General features: G+C 34.8%; 2 protein-coding genes across 5 annotated transcripts; both read right to left on the reverse strand.

Moving 5' to 3' along the window:
• Positions 1-2,362: 2,362 nt before the first annotated feature.
• LOC137829458 (uncharacterized) lies at positions 2,363-2,818 on the reverse strand. The gene has a single exon (XM_068636261.1). The coding sequence runs from the start codon at positions 2,816-2,818 to the stop codon at positions 2,363-2,365; it is 456 nt and encodes a 151-aa protein (XP_068492362.1).
• Positions 2,819-4,509: 1,691 nt separating this feature from the next.
• Positions 4,510-27,577, reverse strand: LOC137830493 (serine/threonine-protein kinase CTR1-like). Of its 4 annotated transcripts, none has more exons than XM_068637880.1 (17): positions 27,219-27,572; positions 25,994-26,295; positions 25,762-25,903; positions 25,438-25,541; positions 21,289-21,494; positions 20,574-20,669; positions 20,223-20,363; positions 20,053-20,093; positions 11,284-11,352; positions 11,037-11,137; positions 10,854-10,938; positions 10,662-10,760; positions 9,828-9,896; positions 9,575-9,706; positions 8,244-8,338; positions 6,600-6,772; positions 4,510-4,595 (listed from the first exon to the last, which is right to left on the reverse strand). In XM_068637880.1, the coding sequence occupies exons 1-16, from the start codon at positions 27,426-27,428 to the stop codon at positions 6,697-6,699; spliced, it is 1,968 nt and encodes a 655-aa protein (XP_068493981.1). In that variant the 5' UTR covers positions 27,429-27,572; the 3' UTR covers positions 4,510-4,595; positions 6,600-6,696. The 4 variants fall into 4 exon arrangements, with proteins under 4 accessions (XP_068493981.1, XP_068493980.1, XP_068493982.1 ...); XM_068637879.1 differs by lacking the exon at positions 4,510-4,595 and adding an exon at positions 4,611-4,817 and having other exon boundaries at positions 27,219-27,577; XM_068637881.1 differs by lacking the exon at positions 4,510-4,595 and adding an exon at positions 4,611-4,817 and having other exon boundaries at positions 20,223-20,351.

A 27,577-nucleotide genomic window follows, 5' to 3' on the forward strand; every position in this document is an offset into this window, starting at 1 on the left:
AAGTTACGTTGGGTGCAGGAAGCAATTGTTCGGGTGCAGGAAGTAATTGCCTATTTCTTAACATGCTTCTTTATTTAATTAGATTGGGAGTTTAGAATTAATATAAATAGGGTTAGTTCTGTCTCTTGCTTCGTGCTATCAATTTTACATTCTTCAGTCTTTTGCTCCCTGTTATTATACCTCTCCTTTGTTCTTTCTGCATATAAATTATGAGCTAAATTTAAAGGATGTATCTCTAGCCATGACAGATGATGGCTGAAAGATTATGCTCACTGTTCCCCATTTGGCAGTACCTGATGACTAACGCTTAACAGTGCATGGATTGTGGATATATTGGGCGTTGTTCATAATCATTTTGTTTAAAATATTTACTTCGGGTATGTGACTTTGGTCTTCCAAGTACAAAGGCAAACACATTTCTTTCATCTAAAACCCCAGCCCGGACAGTAAGTTCTTTTTTATTAACTGAAGCATTCAAAGTGTCAGATTTTTTTAAATTTTTACAATAGTTCTTTGATGATATGACATTATAGTTTTCCCTTTATCCTTTATGCACATGACAGACTGAATTGATGGCACCCGAAGTCATAAGAGGAGAACTGTCAATCTAAAAGATTTATTGTGACTAGTGACCCTGCAACAACCATGGAGACATTTAAATTCTTCACGGGTATACTGAACTTTTAATTAGCCAATTTCTAGAGTAATAAAAGAATACGCTTTGAGCAGCTTGATCTATCCTCAAACACACACATAGTATGTCCTATTTAGGACACTAGCCGTGTCCTGGTGTCCATGTTGGAGTTGGTGTTTCATAGGGACAGATTATACTATTTGGACTGGTCCACAATTCGTTGCCTTTGATTTAGCTCTATTCTACAAAAGTACACATGTTCCTAATAACTTTAATTAAAATTCTCTACTATAATTTGGTATATATTAGGATATGGTACAAAATAATCTGAGACATGGGTAATCATCCCCCCAAGCTAACTTTTGAGATTAAGTTTAGCTCAGTCTATTTCTAATATGATATTAATGTGTAGTCCTAATCTTGGATCACCCATAGATGTTTACTCCTGCAAATTTCTCACTACAAGGAGCAAGCCTGTTATGAAGTCTCACATTAATTAGAAATCTGGCCAAATTGTAAGATTCAGAAAATTGTAAGACTATGACGATGGGGACTGGTTTCTGATGTTATAAGGATTGGTTTGTTGTAATAGCTTTCCCTTACCAGAATTAAAACTGAGAGAAACATTTTAAAAATTAAGTAATGGTAAAAGGGTTTAATAGAAACAGAGATAACGTCTAGAGAGAGAACAGTAAGAAATTTCAGGAAAAGGATACTGACTAAAGAATGTAGGCTCACAAATATTCATACTGGCAATACCGCAGGAATATTTTAGAGGCCCAAGTCTATTGAGCTAGTGGTGGATACCGAAGGGGTCATCTCCAGCAATGACAATGTCACTAGCATAAACAACAAGATAAATGCATAGGCCAGATGGAGAACTAGTAAAACCTCTTCTTGCAACTAGAAGACATTTTTTATGTCTAGCTAGTGAAGAGGCCAATCACGAATGATAGTCATATCAAGAAATAAATTAACACAAGTGATTTTGGCCACAAGGAAAGTGGTGTCCCCATACTTAAGGCCACAAGTTTTGATGCAAGTGACGAGATAATGCTTGAGAATCACAGGGAGCAGTGAGAGATGATTGTGGTTTGCTGATGATAGGTGTCATAGTGGAGCAGATTCGATAAGGGGAGCAAAAACAAGAAGTAGAAAAGTCAAAGTAGCATATTCAACTGGTGACACAAGGGAGAAATATTAAAATTGAATATTAAACCTAATTCAACCTTATAAAATCAGTTTATATAAAGAGAAGTTATATGAAGTTTGTAACGAATTGAAATATTAGCTCTCGATGTGTTTCACTCGATGATGACTAAAAGTGTTTCACTCGATGATGACTAAGTAGCTTTCATGGTAAATGAGTTCCTCAAATGCTTGGGTGCTTACCATAGACAAATTCTCCATCATATTATACACGAACACCACCCTATCAAACACCATAGCCGGTAAACAAACCAAAAGGAACATACAATCCATTTTCACAGACACGAAATATGGACATGAGCCAAGATGAAAACTTTGGTTCATCACATCGCGATGAAGAAGAACTAAAAGCAATTCAACGAAGGGCAACGTGAATGAAAACAAGAAGAGCAACAATGATAAATTTGTTGACTTTTACTAACAGCTTTTTACATCATCATTCAACCACATTCCAACTACTTTTTTAAAAAAAAAAAATATCTAATAGAATCGTAGAAAGCAAAAAAGAAGGTAAATTTTTCAAAGAAGGGCAATGAGAATGAAGACGAGAAGAGCAGCGATGAAAGAGTACTTGAGGGCAGCAACAAGAATGGCCAAAGAGATGAACAAGAGCTGCCAGAGGACCTGCACACTTGCCCATGTGAGAATGCCCGTGAGGCCAAGGGCAAGGATGTTGTCAGGGTCAGGGTCCAAAAGGTTCCTCCAATTGAAACCCAAAATGGGTAGTCTTTGATTGCTCGAATCATTGACCTTCTCTTGCTGTTCCTTGGAAGCATTGGGTGGTTCTGGTTGCGGTTGCTGTGTGTTTCCCTGTTCCCTCAAATCTTTGTTGTTGTTGTTGGTAGCGAAAGAGAGAAGTGGGTGAGGTTTTGAGGAGAGAGAGAAAGAGAAGGGTGTGAGGGAAAGGGAAGAAGAGAAGGGAAAAGAGTGAGAAAGAGGAAGTGAGGGTTTCAACCCTACCAACGCATTCTTCATCACTGTGTTGGGATTTTGGGAAGATGAAAACACAAGGAAGGAACAAAAATGGAGAAAATCAAAATGAAAATTGAAATAAGATATGCTAAGCCACTTCTGTGGTGTACATGGGATTATACGTCATTTTAAAATTGCACTTGTCTTAAATTAATTTTCTATCTCACATAATAATAATTAATAATAATAATCATTAATCTATACATTACAAAAAAATATTCAATAATAATTAAATTTAAATAAAAAATAATTAATTTAAAGATTAAAAAATTATTAGTATTTGACGTAATTTTTATTATTAAAGTATTATAAAATAATGTTAAAATTGATATTTAATTTATTATCAAAATTTTAGTTAATAATATTTTAGATTTTAAATTAATCTTTAAAAGACTAATAAAGATTATTTTAAAATATAAATAATTAATAATAAAACTTTTATAATTAACAATTAAATATCGATTTAAAAATTATGTTATAAATTTATACAAATAATATAAATTAATTTAGATATAAATAATTTTTTAATTTATAAATAGTTTATAATTTAATTAATATAATAATTAATTATTTTGTTTTTTAAAAATAATTTTTATTTAACAATTTTTTAGTAATATTGTTAATTTAGCGGTGTTAATTTGAATCTTGTAATAAGTTCCATCACAAAATTTGATTAGTAATTTTTGTCTAACTTTTACTAAATAAATATTTAATTGTTAATATTTTTATATAAAAAGGTAACTTTTATGTAAGTTAAACTAATATATATATATATATATATATATATATAATTGATAAAAGTAACAAATATTGATTATTGTTTGTAGAATTTTTTTTTTTTATCTTTCTAAAATTGTATTATTATTTTAAGTTCTTATAAAATGAGTAAAATTTTATTTTAGATTCTATTAAATATTTTTTTTAAATTCTAGTTTTTAATTTATAATTACCTTTTTTATTATCTAACATTTATTTTAAGGAGAGTAATGATTTAACCCAATGCAGATAATAGGTATAACCATTTTTCTCAATATTAAATCAATTTTTTTAAGACAAGTGTGATGTAGTGATTTAATTAAGAAATCAATTAAAAAAAATTCTACCATATTAATCAAATCACTCTTAAACATTTTACTTATCTCCCTTTACTTTTCACCTATCTTCCTCTTCCTTCTTTTCTTTTTTTCTTTCTTACTCCCTCATTTTCATACATCAATCAAACTCATATGTGAAGTTAATATTCTTGTATAAATTACTTATAATGTATGAAAGTTTTGTTTCACTAACAAAATAGTGTTTTTCACACAAATGATATATTTGGAGAGAAGGGTTTAAAAATAAAGGAAAATAAAAAGATATTAAGTCATAATATTAATATATATATATATATATATATATATATATATATATTATGACTCACTTTGGTGTTAGATGTTTCTGCCGTAATTGTCCTGAAGAATATCTCAAATGGTTATTACAAGAATGTGTTTATCAAAATGCATTTTCAAACATTTTTGGATCAAAAAATGAATTACAGATTGCGTTATCCGGAATATATTTCCACACTACAAAATCTATAATACTTTTCCAAATTGTAAAATTTGAAAATTTGATCCATGAGCAATTTAAATTTTTCCTATACTCCATGGAAGTGCATGAATAAACAATGGGAGAGGAGGAAGAAAGAGCCATGATGATGATGATGATATGTACATACATGGTTTGGGGAAAGTGCAGTGTTGCTCTGAGTGGGCTCTTATGTACAAATATGCTTCCCGGTCTAATAACAACGATGGGAAAAGAACACATCATTATGTTTTTAAAAGATAAAAATAATTACTTGTATGTATAAATTAGAGTCCCAGTGTCATACTATTATTATAGATGCACCCGAAGCAAATAGTAGTATAGATGACAATCTGAGTATTCTTATATAAACATCATATACAACAAAAAATGACAGGTTACTTTAAAATGGTATATTTAATTCTTCAGCAAGGTCCTGTCAAACCAAACATACACACAAATCATCAATCTGATATACTATAAGCACATTTCAGGTATATATTTTTAGCATAACTAAAGCAGTGTAGGGGTAGTTTGAGTATTCAAGATTGGGATTACCTCTCATTTAGGCTGTTTTAAGCAAGAGTACTAGCAAGAAACTTGTGAAATTCATGTCTCAATTACACAGAAGAGCCTCTTATTTATAATTACAGTGCATAAAAACTATTGCAGCAATTACCATAATTATACACACAACTCATTTCCCTACTCACAACATTTCTAACAGAAAATCTTCAGATATTTCTGCAGTGTCATTGCCCCGACTGTCAGAATTTCTTAAATATCTAATCACGGCAAACATGTTTGTATTAGTAGTTCTGATGAGACCGCTGAGCCCAATAATAAGGAAATACTAAAGGTTCAACAGGTTAACCGTGATACTAAGGGAACGCTTGGTACAAGGCAAAGTATTTCATACCCGAGAATCATTGAATCCTAAGAATGACTAAAATCTGTTTGGTTTGTAAAAAAATATTCCTAAATATCTTTATATAACTCTTTTTGGAATTAAAGAGTGATATTTATATTATAAATTTTATATTTCATGTTAAATGATTTAATATATTCACTATTGTTATTGAAGTATTCAACTTACAAAAGTTAGATTCTCACCTCTCTTAAGAGAACAATTTCACGGGAAGCTTAACTAGCAAACCTTCCTGGGAATTTTAAAACAAACCAAACATGGGCAAATAATATTTCCAGCTACAGATTTTAGGAAAACTAAAATTTCCCTTTATACCAAACGCCCCTTAAGGAGTTGAAGGTTACTAGGAGGGAAATGGTGCATGTGTGTGTTGGTGGGGTGGTGATGGGGGAGGAGAAGGATCAATTAGGAATTTGGTTGCAGGCTTGGATAGGATTTGTGGGTTCCTGGAGTATTTCCTGATATTTCCTTTTCTTATTCCGATATGTGGGAATCTCCTTTCATCCTAAAGTGAGATTAATACACTCTTTTTCATTTCATTTTGAAAATTGAAGGTTATTGTTACTATTGTTTAATTGCCGTTTTATCATGTCTTATATCGAGTAGAATAAATTATCACACGTGATAGGATTATCTCATATAACGGACTAATATTTTGGATAAGGCTCTTGTGTGCTAAAGTCTCAATTAGTGCTTTCATAAGGATTCAAACTATGGAATAGCCTACCTAAGACTAGATTAAAGTGTAAACCAAATACAGATAGATAAGTGAAGTAGTTAGAAAAAAAGACTATCAGGAATTCAGTGTTGATAAAGTAAAAACAGGAACTGCTAGGGATGATCGTCGCAAAAAGAAGAGACAATGTTAAGTCTCATATCAAGTATAGAATAAACTACTTAAATGTGGAACTTAAGCTTTAGTCATTCTCACTTAATAAACTAATCTTTTGGGTCAGACTACCCCCATGTGCTCAAGTCCTTTTAGTTTGACACAAAAGGAACTAGTAGAGGACCATTAGTAATAAAGTCTCAACTAGATGTCATTACTGACTCCCTCTAAGCTTGCTTTAGTGTTACCCTAGTTTCTCTTAAATAAATAAGTCAAAACCACAGGGAAGCATTTAAAAATTTGAGTCCAGAAAAATCACAAAGGATTCAATCCATTTGCATATTTAGTGCAAATTATGTTCATAAATGATTTTGAATTTGAGATTGGACATGTATTATACTGCACATAAAAAAAATAACAAATTGCAACAAATATATTATTCGAATTAGGAAGCACCTGACCTGAATAAATTGCAATGCCATTTATTTTCTTGTTCAATATTGCTGTTTTTCGTCAGTATTTAAGATGAAAATTATCAGTATGAGGAGTGGAACTTGTTCACCCTCTAGCATCAGCAATTATTTGCTGTAAACATTTCATAATATAGGAGAAAGAAGGCCGTCTCCAGGGTTCCCTACAGCACCAACAGATAGTAAATAGAATGATTGTGAAGGAGAATCTCATACTATATATTTCAGATTCAACACTAAAGGCAAGGTAACAGGAAAAGTGTCAGAATCTGTTGAACAAAGAATTAAAACTAATTGACCAACGTTGGTTGGTACAAGTAGTAAGTACAAATCAAGCTAATTACTGGTTTGAGTTCAAATCCTACTGTTAAAGATATGAGTAGATTACTGTAAATATAGAAACATGTAAAGCTAGAAAGTAGGGATCCTTTTTTTATTCACTTTCCTCGTCATTAATTTCATTATTTACTCCTAGATTAAAAATAAGGATAAATAGTGTCTGGATTAGAGACATTATTTCAGTAAAACCTATATGTTATCAGTGTTTTAGGTTACTGACACAAGCCTTCCACTCCAACCTTCTTTTTTAGAGAGAACAGTACCCACAACGCTGCAACCTCAGTTGCCACCACCACCTTTCTCTAGTGCAACCCCTGGATCTAGACCACCCTCCTTTAGTGACCACCGCACAGCCAGACATGCCTCCACATACTGCCTTTCTCCAGCTTGTGTGCCTATACCAAGACCAGTGTGAGACTCTTCCGACTAGATCCACCTGTCAGCACCTCCACTGCATTCTTGTGACTTCAGCAACCCATTCCCTCCAATCCAACTTTTTTTCAATTTTTCTGTCATGACCTTTGTCAGCTCTTTCTCACATTTTGTCAACTCTTACCAACATCTCATTGATTCTTTGCAAAAAATTGACAGGGACAACAAACTACATACACTTGAGATATTGTTGCCCAACTGTGATTTCAAGGACAACGCATGTCCCAAACACTTGACAACTCAAGCCTACACTATTCCCCTAAAAATAGAGTTCCTAGGCAGCAAACTAATGCATCCTTAATCCCAGACCAAATAAAAGAGCGATATATAAGAATCTTCTGGTATCTAGAATAGAAATCTAGCAGAAGAGTCCAAGGTTCTTTGCTTTAAGAAAAATTCCAGGCAAGTTTCAGGAGGTAAGCATTATTCTCAGTATGGAGATTTGTAACCTTAAGGCCACCTTCAGCTTTGGAAGCCCATATTTTAGACCAGTTGACAGTGGCTATACCCTGCTTTAAAATGTCACCTCTAGCTTGAGGGGGTTCGTAAATATATAATAAGATTGTAAATACAGAAACGTGTAAAACTATAAGTTAGGGGTTCTTTATTGATTCACTTTCCATGTACCCTTTATTACATCATTTATTCCTTTATCATAAATCAATAGTATATGGATTAGACACATTATTTCAGTAAAATCTACAACTAGCACGGCCATTGTTGATGGGTAGTTTGTAATTACTTCATAAGTACTTTGTTTAGCCTGAGCTATTACCCTGATCATAGGAGAAACAACCATCCATGAACCAATGTTTTCATGTATATAAAAAGAAGAAATCAAAATTATTTATTTAATCTACTTACGTGGCCCAAGAGAGCTCAATCAAGGCAGCCACTTCAGGATTCACATGCCTTGGAATATCTAGCCTTTTGTCCATAAAACCAACAGCCGCAACAACCTACACTAATGGCAAACAATAGTGATGCCTTAGTACTCTCATTTCTATTAAAAAGATGGCAGTCTCATATCAAACTAAAAGACACTTTATGTATATTATAAAACATAATGCAAATAGAGGAAACTGGAAAAATAACCCAGGAAAATCCTCAATTGAAACAGCTAACAGCCTCAGTCTATAGTTTTAACTGAGTGATATGGTGCTCAAGAATAACAATTTTATTCTAAAAGAAGACTTTAATAAGATGAAGACAAAAAAGTTACAACCAGAGGGTAAGATAAGGAATCCATCCACCTAAGAAATATACAAAACAAAAGACAACAAAGAAAAAATAGAATTTCATTGGAACAAAGCTGCTCAAGTTATCAACATCTGTGCCAGGGAATCTCCAGAAACAAGGCCAATAAGAAAGTCATATTTGCTTAAGAAAAAAAAAAAGCGGTTAATCAGCCAATATACCCTTAAGAGAGAATAAGATTCTACTGTTCCAGTGAGAATTCACTTATCCTCTTCCTGAAATTTCTTACTGTTCTTCTGTCTCTGTCTAAACCTTATCTCTGTTTCTATTAAACCATTTTACAATTTTTAATTCTGCTAGGGGAAGCCTATTACAACAAACCAAGCCTTATAACATCAAATGGACATGAAATTTGTAGGACTAGACGTATGCAAGTGATCCAACATTAGAACTGAATAGGGTCTTGAAACTACATTAAAAATGGACATCATATTCTAACAATTTGGCCAGATGTCTAGTTAATGTGAGACATCATAACACCCTTCCTCCTTGGGCCCAAGGATGGACACTTGATTAGGAAATTTGCAGCAGTAAACTTAATCTCAAAAGTTAACCAGGGGGGATGATTCCCCATGTCTTATTATTTTGCACCATATCCTAGCCCATGTGAGATATCCTAATATATATACCAACCTATAGGAGAGAATTGTACTAAAAGTTATTTCAAGTAATTAGGGAAATGTCTATTTTTATGCAATAGATCCAAATCAAAGGCAAAGACTTTTGGACCTGTCCAAATAGTAGAATCTGTACCTATGAAACACCAACTCCAACATGAAGACCAGGACATGGCTAGTGTCCTGTATTGGAATTTGGACACGCTTTGTATGTGTGTTTGAGGATAGATCAAGCTGCTGAGAGTATTCTTTTATTCTATCTACCGTATCCAGTATTCTAGAAATTAACTAAATCAGGAGCACTGGGGTAAAGCAAATAACCTGTGAAGGATTTAAATGTCTCCATGGTTGTTGCAGGGTCACTAGTTCCCACAAAATTACACCAAAGCTGAATACATCACATTTTTCGTTTGACAGTTCACCTCTGATGACTTCGGGTGCCATCCATTCAGGCTGTCATGTCCAGAAAGAATAAAAAAAGGAATAAATAATGTCAAATCATCAAACAATTGTACTTAAGAAAAATTTAACAAAATCTGACACATGAATGATTCAGCTAATAAAATGAACTTACAGTCCCGGCTGCGGTTTTAGACGAAAGAAATGTGTTTGCCTTTGTGCGTGAAAGACCAAAGTCACATACCTGAATTAAATATTTTAAACATCAATGCACAATTATCCGCATGCTCATATAAATCCATAAATGTACATATGAGCCGTCAGTGAATGGCTGCATGGGAAATTGCTAGCCTAAGCAAAATCATTCACTTTTGATAGTGGTGGGGTTGTTGATACAGCAGGTAATAGCAATCCAGGCACTGTTAAGCATAAATAATTAGGTTCTGCAAAATGGGGAACAATTAACATAACCCTAGCAGCCATCAACTTTCATGGCTAGACATGCTTAAATTTGGCTAATAATTTATAGGCAGAAAGAGCAAAGGAGAGGTATAATATCAGGGAGAGTCCTTTCTTTATTTTATTTTATATATAAAAAGAGAATTTCTGCTTTTTCTCGCTAGGTCATAAAGGATGTCATTGCTTTGATACCATGTTGAAAATATAGGACATTTAGATAGAGGAGAAAGAAAGGTGAATATAGACTGAATGATGTGAAATTGATATAGGTTTGATGTGATGATAAGATGTGACACGGAGCACAAGACAGAACTAACCCTGTTTATATTAATTCTAAAATAGTGAATATGAATATGAATTTTGTACACAGGATGGGAGTTTCCCATTATATATTGTTAAAAGATGATAAACTCCCAATCCTAACTAAATAAGCATGGTATGAATGAAATATGAAAATATTCCTATGATATCATGTAAGATTAACATATTTTACGGTACAAAATAATATGATGACATATTTTTCAGATACTCCAACAGAGTAAACAGTTACCTTAACAGTGTATGAATCATCAACCAAAAGATTTGGAGACTTCAAATCTCTGTGAACAATGGGAGGTCTCATTTGATGAAGATAATTCATTCCGCTTGCCTAGACAAACATGAACATTTCAGTTTGCATGATACCTAACTAAAAAGACATAAATAGTTAAACTAATAACAGCTTTAATCATCAAAGTTATACCACATCATAAGCCATACTCAAGCGACGCCTCTCACTAAGTGATGATCCAACATTGGGCATGTGCAGAAGTTCATACAAACTGCCTCTGCAATTCATAATTACCATACGAACATCACACTCAGCCCAAATAATTTCCAATTATAAACATAAGCAAGGAGCACACTTTAAAGGAAATTTTTGTACCTAGATAAATACTCGGTTACTATTGATAACTTTGGGGGTTGAATAACTGCACCCATCAAGAGTACAATATTTGGATGCCGAAGGCGCTTCATGAGTGAGACCTATGAAATAAACCGGGAATGAATAGCAATCCACGAGGACAAAAAAAAATATATGTACAAAACTAATGTAAAGTTATTCCTCAACCCCATTCGAAAATATATAAATGAACATGAAAATACATATTAAAAACAGTAATGACGGATACCTCCTTTAGAAATTCTTCAAATCGCCCAGGATCAAAACCTTGCACTTTAAGAATCTTGACAGCAACATCCTAAGACATTAGATAGTTTTTTAGTGATTGGATTGTGATTGATTCACACATAAAAAGAGAGGAAAGAAGCAGAAAAAAAAATGGGTAGAGTTCTTTAATTTGGACGAAGCTTAACGCAACTCCAAAAAGTAGCTCATGAAGTGAGGAATTCCCATGACTTTATACTAAACTTTCCTTTTCCCATATCTACAGTGTTCACTGAATATTGTTAGAGATATGCTTTTGATTACATTAAATAGGGAAATATCTAACCACATATTTCACATTATTAGGTATTGATTTTGTTCCTTATTATTGTATTTCTCTTTATTATAAATAAGAATGTTCATGTGTACAAAACACAAAATTACTAGTAATTCTTTCAATTGATATCAGAGCCATACTGTTGCCATTTTTCCCTAGACATGACCCTGAGTTCATCACTCTGACTTTCTCTGTTGGGTAAACAATACCAGCTGCCACATTTTGTTCACTCCATTGTGCTCTAAGCATATTTCCTCTTCAGGACATAGCCACCACGCTCTTTGAGTATTTTTGCTCTTCAACAATAACCAAGTCCTCCAAACATATTTTGCTTTCCAACAGCCGCTGCGTCCTTGGACCTCTAACATGACCTTACTTTTGAAACTTCCCTTCTCCGGCAACCACTACACTACTTGACTCATGGCCAACCACTACCATGTGATGTGTAGCCAATTCCTCAACACATCATCTTCAAACACTTACATCAAATGGATTTATGACTTTGTCATTATTGACTTTGTCAGCTCCAATGACCAACTAACTAACATGCTTGCTAAGTCTCTTGATGGGTCTCAAATTGATGACATTTGTGTTGAACAAGGTGCTTTGATGACTCCAAATCCAAGTGGAATGCATGAAGACTATGGCTGCTGATTGTGAGTGTGTGTCTAGGTGTATTTGAATTTGTTAATCCACTCTAATTGAGGATCCAAGGTTGTTTGATTTTAATCCTTTTGCAAAAAATGTGTTTTCAAGTGAAAAATCAACCTCTTGAAATTTCGATTCAATCAGTTATTTTACATTTAGTGTATTTCGAAAAGGATTTGAAAAAGCCTGACTTTGGTTGTTTGCTGTCAAACAAATTCAATCAATTGTTTCGTGTTTTCAATCCTGTTGCATAATCAGGAGAATTATGCTGTAATTAAGTGCAGATTCCATTTATATTTATTAGGAGAGATTTGTTAGTGATTTGATTTTATTTGATTTGTACAGCTTTAAACAACCATTATAATTGTCTTTTATTACCTATTATTTCCTTCCTTAAGTAGATTGTAAAACAGTCTATAAATAGAGACTGTAATCACATTTGTAAGACACATCAGAAATACATTCTTTCTATTTCTTTCTATTCCTTTCAACTTGGTATCAGAGCTCCTGATCTGGGAGACTCTGTTTCTACAATTTTTTGGCAGCCTTCATTGCTGCAAATACTTTTCTAGGCAGCCTTTATTGCTGCAAATACTACCGCTGCCAACCTCCGCTGCCGACCTCTGCAGCCGACCTCTACCTCGCTGCCGACCTCTGTAGCCGACCTCTACCTCCGCTGCCGACCTCCGACGCCGACCTCTGCTGCCGACAGACGTAGCCGACCTCCGCTGCTGCCCGACGTTGACCGACGTAGCCGACCTCCGCTGCCGACCGACGTAGCCGACCTCCGCTGCCGACCGACGTAGCCGACCGCCGCTGCCGACCGCCGCTGACAGACGTGCCGACCGACGTAACCGACGTGCCGACCTCCGACGCCGACCTCCGCCGTTGACCGCTGCTGCTGGAATTTTTTTTTCAGCATTTTTTTTCAAACAAAAATCACCTCCAGTTTTGTCGTATTTCGGTCAACTCTTACCAATGGCAACTAACAACACAACCTCTCTTAGCTCCAATGATTTGCCGATGTTGCAAAGCAGTTATCGTCTCGATGGAAACAACTACCTGCAATGGGCCCAGTTGGTTCGTGCTACTCTCAAAGGAAGGAAGAAATTGAGTCACCTAGAAGGGAACCCTCCAGCCAAAACTGATTCGAAATATGAAGACTGGGACGATGAAGACTCTCTTATCATGACCTGGTTATGGAATTCTATGACGCCAGAGATTAGCCGAAATTGTATGTTCTTCTCCACTGCTAAGGAGATTTGGGAAAACCTTTGTCAAACATACTCCATGAAAAAAGATACTGCAGCATGGTACGAGATAGAAAACAAGATCTTTCATACCAGCCAAGGGAGCCTTTCAGTAACAAACTACTATGGTATGTTGAATGGTTTATGGATCGAATTAGATCAATATCAAAATTTGAAGATGAAGTGCACAGATGACTGTATTGCACTAACACAATTTCTTGAAAAGGTACGCATATTTAAATTTCTTTCTGGATTAAACCCTGAATTTGATCCAATTAGGATTCAGATTTTGGGAAAGGAAAATTTCCCTTCTCTCTCAGAGGTTTTTCACATTGTACGAGGGGAAGAAACTCGGAGGTTAGTAATGTTGGATGGGGGCAACTCCGTTGATAGTTCAGCTCTAAGTACTAACAACTCTGGTGATAGTTCAGCTATGGCGACTGGCAAGGGACCTATAAAAGGTTCATTTCCTTCATTTGGAAAGCCTCCCACAAAGGCTAATCGTGAAGATCGTTGGTGCAGTTATTGTAAAAAGACAGGTCATACTAAGGAAAGATGCTTCAAACTTCATGGAAAGGAGAAGGTCTTGGAACGTATTGGAGGATTCAAAGGTACCATACAAAGGCATGCTAATCAAGCATCATCTGACTCTGAAAGTACGACCTTACCTTTCCCTCAAATAGCAGAGGAGGTCCCCTCACTCAGCAAAGAAGAGTTGGAACGTTTACGAGCTCTCATGAACTCTCTTAGTAAGACTAGCTCTTGTTCTTTAACCATGAGTGGTAAGAGTTCTAGTTTCTTATCCTTTAATGCTTCTGGTACTGAGAATATCTGGATTATAGACTCTGGTGCTACTGATCATATGACACCTCATTCCTCTTATTTTTCATCCTACAATGTCTTGTCTTATAACCAACATATTACTGTAGCTAATGGTTCCAATACCCCCATTACTGGTCGTGGTAATATCCACCTTCAACCTTCCTTCCCTTTAAAAAATGTGCTTCATGTTCCCAACCTATCTAATAACCTCTTGTCAATTCATAAGATTACCCAAGATTTAAATTGTGCAGTGACATTTTTTCCTTCCCATTGTGTTTTTCAGGATCTTGCCACGGGGAAGACAATTGGACTTGCTAAAGAGCAGGGCGGGTTATATTACTTACAACAGGAAGAAACTAAAAAATGTGCTAAACTACAGGCACACACTTCTAGTCTTCAGCAAGGCACTGAATCTTGGTCATCTTCTCAAATATGGCTTCAACACAGACGTCTTGGACATCCTCCTTTTAGTACCCTAAAATCCTTATTTCCTGTTTTATTTACAAAATTATCGGTTGAGTCTTTTCATTGTGATGTTTGTCAGTTTGCTAAACACCATAGAACAACTTTTCCTTCGAATAATAATAGAAGTTCAAAACCTTTTGATCTTATTCATTCTGATGTATGGGGACCTTCATCTATTCCTAATATCTCGGGTGCAAAATGGTTTGTTTCATTTATTGATGATTGTACTCGCGTTACCTGGATATTCCTTATGAAAGATAAGTCTGAAGTTTTTCACTTGTTTGTAAATTTTTACAAAATGGTTCAAACACAATTTGAAAGTCCAATTAAGAGATTACGTTCTGATAATGGACGAGAATATGTCAACCAGAACCTTTCAAAGTTTCTTCAGGAAAATGGAGTTGTTCATGAATTAACCTGTGTGGACACTCCTCAACAAAATGGGGTTGCTGAAAGAAAAAATCGTCATCTCCTTGAGGTAACTAGAGCTTTACTTTTCCAAATGTCTGTTCCAAAATCTTACTGGGGGGAAGCCGTCCTGACTGCCACTTATTTAATTAATAGATTACCTTCTCGGGTTCTAGAGGGTGTTACTCCTATTCAACTTATGACCATATTCTATCCTTTTATTCCCATGTTAACTAGTCTTCAGAGTCGTGTCTTTGGTTGTCCAGCTTTTGTACATGTTCATAGCCCGTATCGAGGTAAGTTAGATCCTCGTGCCATCAAATGTGTCTTCATTGGTTATGCCCCCAACAAAAAGGGGTACAAATGTTATCATCCTCAAAGTCGTAAAGTTTATATTTCCAAAGATGTCAACTTCCATGAAACAGAGTCTTTCTTTCCTAGTTCTCAGCTTCAGGGGGAGAGTATTCAAGAAGCTGAGGACCTTGAGTTGCCACCTTTTCCTTTGTTGCAGAATTCCGTTCTTAAGGAGAATGACAAAGACCCTATGCCAACATCATTACCAGAGAAGAATAATGAGGACAGATACTTTGGGAAACAATACCAACGAAGGCAACAAGAACCCGTCCTGATCGAACAGCAACTTCAATTGTCCGAACCGGAGGTAAGAACCCATACCTATGAGACCCTTGAGGACACTTTAAATAAAACTAACCTAGATGATTTACCTATTGCCTTGAGAAAAGAAAAAAGATCTTCTGCCAAATATCCTATATCTCAATTTGTGTCTACAGAAAAACGTTCTATGCAGCACCAGAGTTTTCTTTCAGCTATTGATTCTATTAGAATCCCTACATCAGTACAAGAAGCCTTAGAGGATGAGAACTGGGTTCGAGCCATGAATGAAGAAATGAAGGCATTAGAAAAGAATGAGACTTGGGAGATTGTAGAGAGACCAAAGGATAAGAAGGCAGTGGGTTGTCGGTGGATATACACAGTGAAGTATCAGTCTAATGGCACGTTGGATCGATATAAAGCAAGGTTAGTTGCAAAAGGGTACACTCAAACCTATGGGATCGATTATGAGGAAACTTTTGCTCCAGTAGCAAAAATGAATACAGTCAGAATTATTCTCTCCTTGGCAGCGCACTTTGATTGGGAGATGCATCAGTTTGATGTTAAGAATGCCTTCTTGCATGGATGCTTGGAGGAAGAAGTATACATGGAGATTCCACCGGGTTATGGTAATGTTAATGAAGAAAATAAGGTGTGCAGACTTAAGAAGGCCTTGTATGGTCTTAAACAATCACCTCGTGCTTGGTTTGGAAGGTTTACTCAAGCTATGGTATCTTTGGGGTACCGACAAAGCCAAGGTGACCATACTCTGTTTATAAAACATTCTCAGAATGGTAAACTCACTCTACTTTTGGTCTATGTAGATGATATGATTATTACAGGTGATGATGAGATTGAAAAACAAAATTTGAAGGAGAGACTAGCTGCTCAATTTGAGATGAAGGATCTTGGGAAGCTGAAGTACTTTCTTGGGATAGAAGTTGCTTACTCAAGACAGGGCATCTTTATTTCTCAAAGAAAATACATCCTTGATCTTCTCAAAGAGACTGGTAAGTTGGGTTGTAAGCCCACTGGAGTGCCAATAGAGCAAAATCATAGGATTGGGAATGATGAGGAAAACCCAAAAGTGGAGAAGACACAATATCAAAGACTTGTGGGGAAACTCATTTATCTATCACACACTAGGCCAGACATAGCCTATGCAGTTAGTGTGGTTAGCCAATTTATGCATGATCCAAGGGAAAGACACTCACAGGCAGTAGATAGAATTCTTCAGTACTTAAAAGCCTCCCCAGGAAAAGGATTGTTATTCAAAAAAGGGGAAAACTTATCCATGAAAGTATATACTGATGCTGACTATGCAGGATCGATTGTTGATAGGAGATCCACCACAGGCTACTGCATGTTCTTGGGTGGAAATCTGGTGACATGGAGGAGCAAGAAGCAAAATGTAGTTGCAAGATCAAGTGCAGAGGCAGAATTTAGAGCCATGGCTCAAGGGGTGTGTGAACTATTATGGGTGAAGATCATACTTGATGACCTTAAAATAAAATATGAAGCTCCTATGGGCTTGGCGTGTGATAATAAGTCTGCTATCAGTATTGCACACAATCCGGTTCAACATGATCGAACAAAGCATGTAGAGATAGACCGACACTTTATTAAGGAGAAGTTGGATGATGGTCTTATAGCCACGGAGTACATCCCGTCAAGACTACAATTGGCAGATATGTTTACTAAAGGACTTCCCACAAAACAATTCGAAGATCTTACTTGCAAGTTGGGAATGATAGATATACATTCACCAACTTGAGGGGGAGTGTTGCATAATCAGGAGAATTATGCTGTAATTAAGTGCAGATTCCATTTATATTTATTAGGAGAGATTTGTTAGTGATTTGATTTTATTTGATTTGTACAGCTTTAAACAACCATTATAATTGTCTTTTATTACCTATTATTTCCTTCCTTAAGTAGATTGTAAAACAGTCTATAAATAGAGACTGTAATCACATTTGTAAGACACATCAGAAATACATTCTTTCTATTTCTTTCTATTCCTTTCAACTAATCCATTGTTTTTTTGAAAACCTTAACAGAATTTTGTTAAGTGGCTTTAATCAGTTTTAAATGTTTTAAACTGTTTTGACTCTTGCATTAAATGCTTGGACCAACTGATTGGAGTTTAAATAAGTTGTTTTACGCTCCTGGTCTGAATTAATTTCAAGAGAAATCATTCAAATCAGTTTTTCCAAGATTTCTAAAAGTTTTGGATCTTTTCTAAGAGTGGAATAGGATTGTGTGTTGTATTATCTTTGCTTTAATTTGTCATTGGATTGGATATATGAAGCACAAAAATTGTAGCAATTGTTTTTGTTTCTTATTGCACTAGGAAAGCCATATGGGAAGGAAAAGTTTTGGATAGTTAAGGGTGACCCAATATCAAATCTATGATAGGTTTGTATACCATCTTGAATTTTGGCGCCAAAATCTACTTCATGAGGCAAGCACTGTCCAGGCCTTTATGTGACCATATTTGTGTTCAATGTGGGATCTCAATATTAAAGGGTTTCTGGAGTATGAAACGAAGAAGAAACAAGAGGCAAGGATGGAAATTTGGTGAAAGAAGGGAGTGAACAGATGGAGGAATAAGTCGAAAAGGAAGGGAAAATGTTAACAGAATGAAGAATTGTGAAAACAGAAAGTACGAAAATATAAAAGCAATAATACTTGCTCCCTTCCAGGGACAAGGATGGAAATTTGATAAAAGGGAGTGAACGAGTGGAGAAATATGTTGGAAAAGAACATAACTTCTTAACAGAATGAAGAATTGTGAAAACAAACAAGGTACAAAAATATAAGAGCAATATCTGCTCCCTATCAACAATCACTCCTTTGGCTCAACAAGATTCCAAAGAAAAATGAGAAAGGTCATGTATGAATAAACTTCTCAATGAATACTTGTTCATTATGAAAATTAGAAAGTAAAATGGATCAAACTTCTCCAATTCTCTCCTGTATGTTAAAATCAACTAATGCATGCTAACTTTAATACAAGCTCTCGTATAAAATCTCCAAAAGTAGAGTTACATAACATTATTTAATTTAAGATTGACTTATTTTGCTTTTTGTTTCTTTCTTCTATTAGTGCTTATTATGGAGTTTATCTAAACTCAAAAGCTGTGTTCTCTCTCACCAATACAATGCTATTTATGTCAGACGCATATTCTCTCTCTTCATGACTAGTTATCCTTTCTCATCTTTACTAACCACAATATGTCCAAAATTTAGCCTTCTGCCTAAAGGTATAAACCTGTAAATGCTTATTGGGCTAACATGGACAGAGTATGCCTGTGGTATTATCACAAACAATCAATTCCACAAGGTTGCACCATCCTCTTTGGATTCCGTGCTACTCGGTTGTTAACTAAGTTCACTTCACCCCCCTACGTCACCCTAATTCAGCAAAAGAGACTTCTGCATTTGTAAAAGTGGTGACATTGCAGGGGTTTTCAACCCAGTAGTCTCGAATAGAGACTGCATTTTCATAAGTCAGTGATAGTTAGGAATTGTTATAATTTCTAGAAATTACTATATCCACTCACTTTCCTAGGTTCGTTGTTTATGAATGTAACATATAGTATACATTTATTACAATTTAGAAATATAAACTGAGTCCAATTCTTTTCACAGAAAAATCTAGCCTAAGGTTAGCTAATCATCTACGAATTGATGGTCAAACTAAGTTTAGCTAATCGCACCATAAAAGCTTATTTAAGGTGCTTTGAGACGTTGATAATTGGAGAACCACTCATGTAATGATGAAAGAAATCATGGGAGTGGATAAAATATGATAGAGTATCTGAGCATTTTTTGTATTGAAGAAAGCCTATGCCTAAGAATGAGTTTGAACTACTTCCTTGAACCTTTTTTCTGATTTATCTTTCCTGTTTGTTTTCTGTTTCATGGGACTGACTCTTGAATGATTTGAGGAGAAAAGCTCCACTTATATAAGTTGAATATTATCTAGAATTTAATTTCTATAGATTGTAAACCATAACCTTATCGAACAAAGAAATGAGACCATGAAAACAAAGGGAATGAGCATGATATTAATGATGATCATGTTGGTAAGTAGGTTTTCTTTCTTTTTATGGACACATTCAATCAAGCTGCACTCCCATTTTTAATTTTCTCTAACCATAAAAAATTCATTAGAATTAGCAGGAATACTATCATCATTAAAATGTGGACAAATGAATATGCAAAGAATCAAAGAAAAAATGCTTACGGAACCACGCCAATCTGCACGAAGGACAGTTCCAAATGACCCTGAAAAACAATTATCATTGTCCTTATTTCATTGTTTCAGGATAGATTTTCTCAAAAATAAATGATAGCTTTGGCAGAATCAGTAAATTTTCAGTGTATAAATCATGCGTGATGATTAAAATATAAAACCTGTCCCAATGTTCTCCTTCAAAATAAGTTCACTCCAAGGAATATCCAGATCCTCCTCGTCAAGATCAACTTCATGACTTGGATATTCCAATACTGGCTGGTCTACTTCATTGAAATACTCATATTCCTCTGCACCAGGAACTGCATAAGAATATCAAATGTGGATAATCCAATGCCACTATAAATAAAAATAGAGCATACAGAGCATTTTGAACTTAATTATTAAAAACATTTTTCCTAGTCCACATATATCAGTCTGTTCTTATCATGTATGATATGCTCTTTGAGAAAAACATGGTTCCGCTCTTTCTCTACTTTTCATTTGGGATAAGAAAAACAGTCCATTCTTACTCAAAGCAAACAGATTCCTGTTTCCACCAGCATAATTTGCACCCAAATCTTCGGTTCTCTGTAGATCCATTCTGTCACTGTGATTAACAGCAGGTCCTGTCATGATGGAAATTAGTAATTTTAGAGCTGTATGAACATGTGGACAGAAACCATGTTAATTTCTTCATACTCCTCATACAACCTTTATATCCTAAAAATATGATTATATTATTTCCTCCTTAACCACAAAACTACAAACTATCATACACTATATAGTAACATTGCCACATTGACTATATTTGTAAAAATGTAATAATCGTAAAACTATTACGGCAGATTACCAGTTAACATCAATTTATACACATTTTTGGAAAGTAATTATTCAATTTAGTCAATATATTGTAATGTTGTATACAATCCCAAATAGGTTGGCACCCCACAGCTTCAAAATCATGTGCTTCTAGAGAAAAATGCATTAAAAAGAAAAAGAGAATATACAAATGGTCTAATTAATTTGCCTTCTGTGCAGGGTACCGATGTTTCGCATAAAATCAAAGGTAAATTTAAGGTAAAAAATTTAGTCATATAACTGTAAAAGCACAGGCAATCAAAAGAAGGAAGAGTTGGTAATTTTCAGTATCAAGGCACGTAAAAGATTTTTTTTTTTCTCAAGAGTAATTTCACATCGTAAATATATTCTTTAACAAAAAAGCATCTAGAGTGCAAAGAAAACAACCTGGTGTAGTATCAAATACAAGATGCAGTGCTTGACTGTCCAAGAAATACAATTGAGCTAGTGTCTTTGTATATTCAGCTGTTTCAACTGGCTTGAACTTTGGATGACATAGCGGTGAAGCAACCAACATTGAAGATGCAGAATTCAGAGAAGAATCAGGTTGACATGCTGCCCCAGGCCTTCCAATTAAATCAATCATATACTCCCTAGAGAGGTGTATACAATATTTCTATGTTAATTGACCTTATTTTTGTTTCACCTAATAAAACCATGTCGTACACATTTTCTACATAATAAGAAAAAGTAAAACAATCAAACACATTGGTAAAAAAGATTCCCTCTAGTTACCCTGATATTTAATTAAGACTTCAAAAAACAAACCATCATAAAATACCATTGAACTGATAAATCATGAATATTAGTTTCCAAACCCTGACCAAAATTCATAAACACAACCTTCCTTCACATAGTTTGTAGACAAGTTCAGTCCCCCATTTGAAAATGCTAATAAATATAATACTAGATTTTTGGTGGAATAGAAAATATTACTAGGTTAAATTTTTGCAAGTGTTTCTCTAATTTCCTTAAAAGTCCACCGTGGAGCTATTCAATTTATAGGAGAGAGAACAAAATTACAAAAATTATTCAGTTATGCTATTTTAGGTTAATAATATAAATATAAAATCATTATTAATCCTAATACCATCATTTACTATATCTATAAGATTTTAACATATCTACAAGATTCTAACACTACCATTTCAAACTAAAGCATATAAGTCGTGTGGACCAAGCTTCGTACATATGTAGTTAATCCGAGGACCCATTACTGACAGTCAATATATATGTAAGTTGATCATGAGAATTAACAAAGCTCGTAGAAATTTTCCCAAACATAACTTTCCCTTTGACAAAGTGACAAGAGACTTAAATATGCTTCATCATTTCATGGAGTATTGTATTTGAGGCAACATGCCAGGTGATTTGCTTATCACATGTAAGTGATAACGGTAAAACCTCCCAAACTTTAGTTCCTAAAGCAAGTTTTTGCTATATAATCTCCCAAATAGTTATAATCATAGCTCGATACTATGCTTCCACAGTGAGTCTGGCTACAACATTTTACTTCTTGATTTTCCAAGTGACAAGGTTATCTTCTACAGATATATACGAAAACCATAGGTGGACCTTCTATCAACTGGGGAGCTTGCCCACTCTACACTAGAATATCCCACACTAGTCTACCAGTCATACAAATTCCCTTTCTTGGAGCTCCTTTGATGTATCGAACAACGTGAGTCACGGAGTCCCAATGTTCCTTACATGGAGTGTTGAAGAAATTACTCACTTACACTTACTATGAACAAGCTATCTGGACAGATAACATAGTACAACAATTCAACTTCCCTACCAATTGTATGTGCCTTTCAAAATCTGGAAGAGGTTCCCTCAGAATGTTGGAATCCATTGGAGTGTCAACAGTCTTGACATTTAACATTCTTATTTGAATCAAGCCCAAGAAAATACTTGGCTATAAATAGGACCGGTAAAACTAAGACAAAATAGAACATACTGAGTGCTCTAGCTAGAGGGATCCTCATATCTCTTGACTAGAACATTTTTTGCGCTCACCGTGAGGTCCAATTTAACACTTATTGATGCCCCTTTTTAAGAGCAAACTCGTGCGCCTAATGGAGAGGCAAAGTAGCGGTTGCGATATCACGTGGTGGCAAAGATTTTGTGATTCCTTTTTTCTATTTCTCTATGCTACTTTAACATGTATTGATATATTTTAGGGATGACAATGTGGGCTGGCCTACCCCGCATTTGGACCGCAAAAGCGGGTTGGAATAGATAGTCCACCCTGCATTTTTCTTAGTGGGCCACAGGTCGAACCGCACGACCTGTCCCACTTTGCCATCCCTAATATATTTGCCTTTGGTTAGAAGTTTTTGTCAATATATTAGTACTAAACTGTTATCCTTTTAGAAACTAGATCGTCCTCCTATTCATCTTTTATATATACATTTATTTTACATGTTTTATATCTTCTGACAGTGATCTACACATTAGGTTTGTTTTTCTTTAAAATAAATAATGTTGACATTTGGTTTATCATATTTGCCAATATACTTTTTTTTAATAACTTTATATCTCCAACATGAGTTTTTTTTACACTAAATATGTTAGTTTTAAAATGTAAAAATTCCAATAATATCAACTCTTTCTATTAAGCATATTTGTATTGTTATAGCAAATAATTAATATTTCGATAAAAAAAACTTTATGGAAAGAGTTTTGTTATGTGGTTTTTAAATTTCAAACTTTTTTCTCCATATATGTTTGTACCCTTCATCTAGTATTTAATTTGTTTAAATATAGGCATTTATTATGAAATAGATTTGGAAAATCATTACATAAAAATATCTTAATTATTTTTCTATGATTAATCAATGATGTGAAAATTATTTATTTCTAAAAGATAAAAAATATATATCATTATGCTAGTAAAATTAAATATATTGTATATTATTACCTATTTTAAAAAATCAATCAGATGATAAATAAAATATTTTGATAAATTGTGCTATATGCATACATTTTTTTGTATCTTTCTAATTTATTCTTTTTCGTACTCAATTTTAAAAGAATAAACAAATTCAAATGTAAGGGTGCTCACCTAACCAAAAGGGATCATACCACTTGACGTCAGCCATAATGTCCTACAGCGGCCTGTCCACGACGCCCCATCACGACTTCCATGCTACAGGGCCAAGGTGTTTTAGGGATTATGGTCCCAAAACTAACAAGCCACACACAAGGAAAAGGGCCAATAAGTGCTCTAGGGATTCTGATCCCAGGACTAACAAGTCATACACGAGGAAAAGGGCCAACAAGTGCTCAAGGGATTCTGATCCCAGGTACTAACAAGTCCCCCACGCACAAGGAAAAAGGCCAACAAGTGATCTAGGGATTTTGATACTATGGACTAACAAGTCCCCTACACAGAAAAGGGCCAACACGTGCTCTAGGGATTCTAATCCCAAGAACTAATAAGTCCCCGACACATGTAGAAAAGGGTCGAGAGTCCTAAGGATTCTTATTCTGAGAGTGAAAGAACCCTAACTCATGAACTCGGGGTAAGAGCGATCAACATAAAACTTCCTATTCCAAATGGGAGGAAGGCATAAGATTCCATTTTCCGTTTAAAAGGGGATGGCATTGCGACGGTAAGTCACAACTAAAGCAATTCACGAAAGAAATTAAGAGATCTATACAAGCCACGACTAAAGCAATTCACGGTAGAAATTAAGAGATCTACACAAACCACAACTAAAGCCATTCGTTAAAGAACTTGAGAGACTTACACAAGTCACAACTAAAGCAATTCGCAAAACAAATTAAAAGATCTGCGCAAACCACGACTACAGCAATTCGCAAAAAAAATTGAGGACTTACACAACTCACAACTAAAGCAATTCGTGAAAGAAATAAAAGATCAAGATACAAACAAAATCGAAAACACTACCCAAGTCAAGTAAAAAAGAAAATACATAAATGTTCTTAATTGTTCATGAATAATTTTTCCGTACACAACAATTGTTGTGTATTGATAGGTAGGATTCCGAATAAGTCTTATTTGAGGGGTTGTGTAGTAATAGGTAGGATTCCAACCTACCCAGAAAAGTTTTAATGTTTAAAACTAATTAGGAATAATTAGATATGAATATCAACAAATAAATTGGAGTATTGTTGTCTAGTATAGGTTTTATCGCAATCAAGCTAGAATAAATAAGTAATCTGGGACAAATCTGAAAGCAATCTAATAAATATTAATACAAGTAATCAGAACCAAATAATCGTTAAATTAAGGAAATAACCAATAAAATGAGACATATATCAGGAATGCAAACCTTAACCTTAGGAATAGAATTACAGGCCCAAGAAAATACTTGGCTATATATAAAACCGGTAAAACCAAGACAAGACAGAACATACTAAGTGATCTGGCTAGAGGGATCCTCGTGTCTCTTGGCTAGAACACTACCATTTCTTACCTACCTCTCAATGTTGCAAATAATTAAAAAACATAAATTCATTATCAAATTTACCATGTGTAATTTTAATTACTTAATTAATGCAACAAACCTGTCAGAACCAAATTGCACTATGCATGAAGCTCCCATATCCTTTCTGCAATACTTGCAGCCCTTAGCTATACGGCATGGTAGGTTGATTAAGTCAGCCAACACCTGCAATTTAAATTGTTAGGACATTCAACAATCAAACTTCACTAGTATGCAAAATAAAGAATATTCTCATTTAGAAACTCTCACTTGTTGTCTGCTTTACGATGGAATAATGAAAAGAATAAAATAAAGAACTACATGTATGTTAATCAGAGTGATATTGGACTAAAAATAATGTAAGAAGAAAATCATTGTGAACAAAGCATTAAATAATGAATTGTACTTTAAACAGCAATGCTCGATGGACACAAAGGCCGATGGGTAAGCTTCCAACTGGAATAATGACAGAGTGCATGCAGCTTTTAAGAAGTCGGGTACATTCCTTCCAGCGTATACCTAAATTTTCCTCGGTTAAAGACCCTCCCCTTTAGAAAACAATCAAAACACATTAGGAAGATGTGACTTTCCAAAACAATTCTTTTTATTTCATCAAAAATTGAAGACAGTTTACTGACCCCATCCTATTGCAAACAAGAATTGCAAGCTGATCAGTTGCATCTTTTGTGGTAACCCAGTTATTTGAAAGACTTGCTACCCTGTTTTGCAGTTCTCTCAGACCAGGATCTCTAGATTTGTCAACAGCAACCACAACAATTGACGAGTCATCACCAGGTTCAACTGACATGAGTGATTCAAATGATGGAATAATACCAACATTCTGCAAATCAGTACTTAGAGTCCATGTGTATGCATCCATTCCATGGATTAGGTAAAAGCCATCTAGAATTTTGTCAGAGTATTGGAAACAACCATTCACCTGACCAATACAAAAGCATATGGACACTCAATATATTTACAGTTGAAGAAAAGGTTAATACTTAAACACAGAACATGTGCACATGACAATTATAGCTCCATGAGTTAAGCATTCAATTTAAACATGCATGGATGATTCTAAAGTTACTTTACACTATCAAAACCCAGATTACTTATAACTGTGAAACAGGCTACACTCAACTAAGCTGAGCTGAATCAATACATGGTATAATCTCACAAGTGAGGATTGAACTATACAGACACAAACTTGTCAAATCAACATAACTTAGGTCTGCTTGGGTAAAATTCTCCATAAGCATATTTAAAAGAAAAATAAAATAAAATAAACTTTTCTATAATTATGTGATATACGTAATGTGTCTTGGAGATTAAGGTCACTTTGGTAAATCAATTATTTCCTATAACTGAGATTGCATATTTTCAGTTATTTGGGTTGAACTAGCTGTATATAAATTACAACAGCTTTTGACTAAACACAAAAGACACAATAGTCAACTTTCTTTCCGCATCCTCTCTTCTCTCCCTCACTTCCCGTCTTCTTTCTCCCTTCTCTCTCCTTATCCCTCTCTATATTCTGAATTCAGCTACCTACCAATTTACTTAAATAATAATAATAATAAACATATATATATATATATAAACTGATGTTACTCCAATCTTTTAAAACATTATGATTTTTGTTCTCATCTTATATTCAAAAATTCCGTGAATTTGGGTTTCCACCTCAGTATTCCAAGCTCTACAAAAAAAAAACATACAAAATTTATCCACTGCATAACCTAAAAATCCAAAATCCAGGTAACAAACTAAAACGAATTGAAATAAAATTTGGCATTAAAAAACCTAAACACGATCCTATTTATGGAAACAGAAAAAGGTAATTTGATAAGGTAAGGAATATACCCAAAAACGGTGAGATAATGCCTGAGCCGGAGAGGAAGAGTGATCGGATGAAGAAGAGGAGTGCGAAGAGAGACGAAGTGCGAGTGCGAGCTGTAACTGATAACTCTGCTCCGTTTGTTTGGCCAAGCTCTTGAAGGAAGCTTGTTCTTCTTCATCACCGCTCATTCTGTTGCGGTCAGATTCAGATTCGGGTTCAGCATCACTATACATTCCTTCTTTTACCGGAATTGGAATTCTCTATTCGAATGTCCAAACATTGAACAAAGTTTCAGAGCAGAGTCTTTCACCTCTGTCTCTTAACATGCTGTGTTTTTTCTCTCTTATTCGTTTTTATTTCAACTAAATAAAATACCCTTTTC

This window comes from Phaseolus vulgaris, chromosome 7 (genome assembly GCF_000499845.2).
Source record: "Phaseolus vulgaris cultivar G19833 chromosome 7, P. vulgaris v2.0, whole genome shotgun sequence".
Taxonomy (NCBI): domain Eukaryota; kingdom Viridiplantae; phylum Streptophyta; class Magnoliopsida; order Fabales; family Fabaceae; genus Phaseolus; species Phaseolus vulgaris.

Coding starts and splice junctions, on each gene's coding strand:
- LOC137829458 (XM_068636261.1), bottom strand. CDS start 2,818: ATGAAGAATGCGTTGGTAGGGTTGAAACCCTCACTTCCTCTTTCTCAC.
- LOC137830493 (XM_068637880.1), bottom strand. CDS start 27,428: ATGTATAGTGATGCTGAACCCGAATCTGAATCTGACCGCAACAGAATG. Junction 20,670..21,288: donor TGTATTTGATACTACACCAG/GTTGTTTTCTTT, acceptor CCATCATGACAG/GACCTGCTGTTAATCACAGT. Junction 10,761..10,853: donor TGAGTATGGCTTATGATGTG/GTATAACTTTGA, acceptor ATGTTTGTCTAG/GCAAGCGGAATGAATTATCT.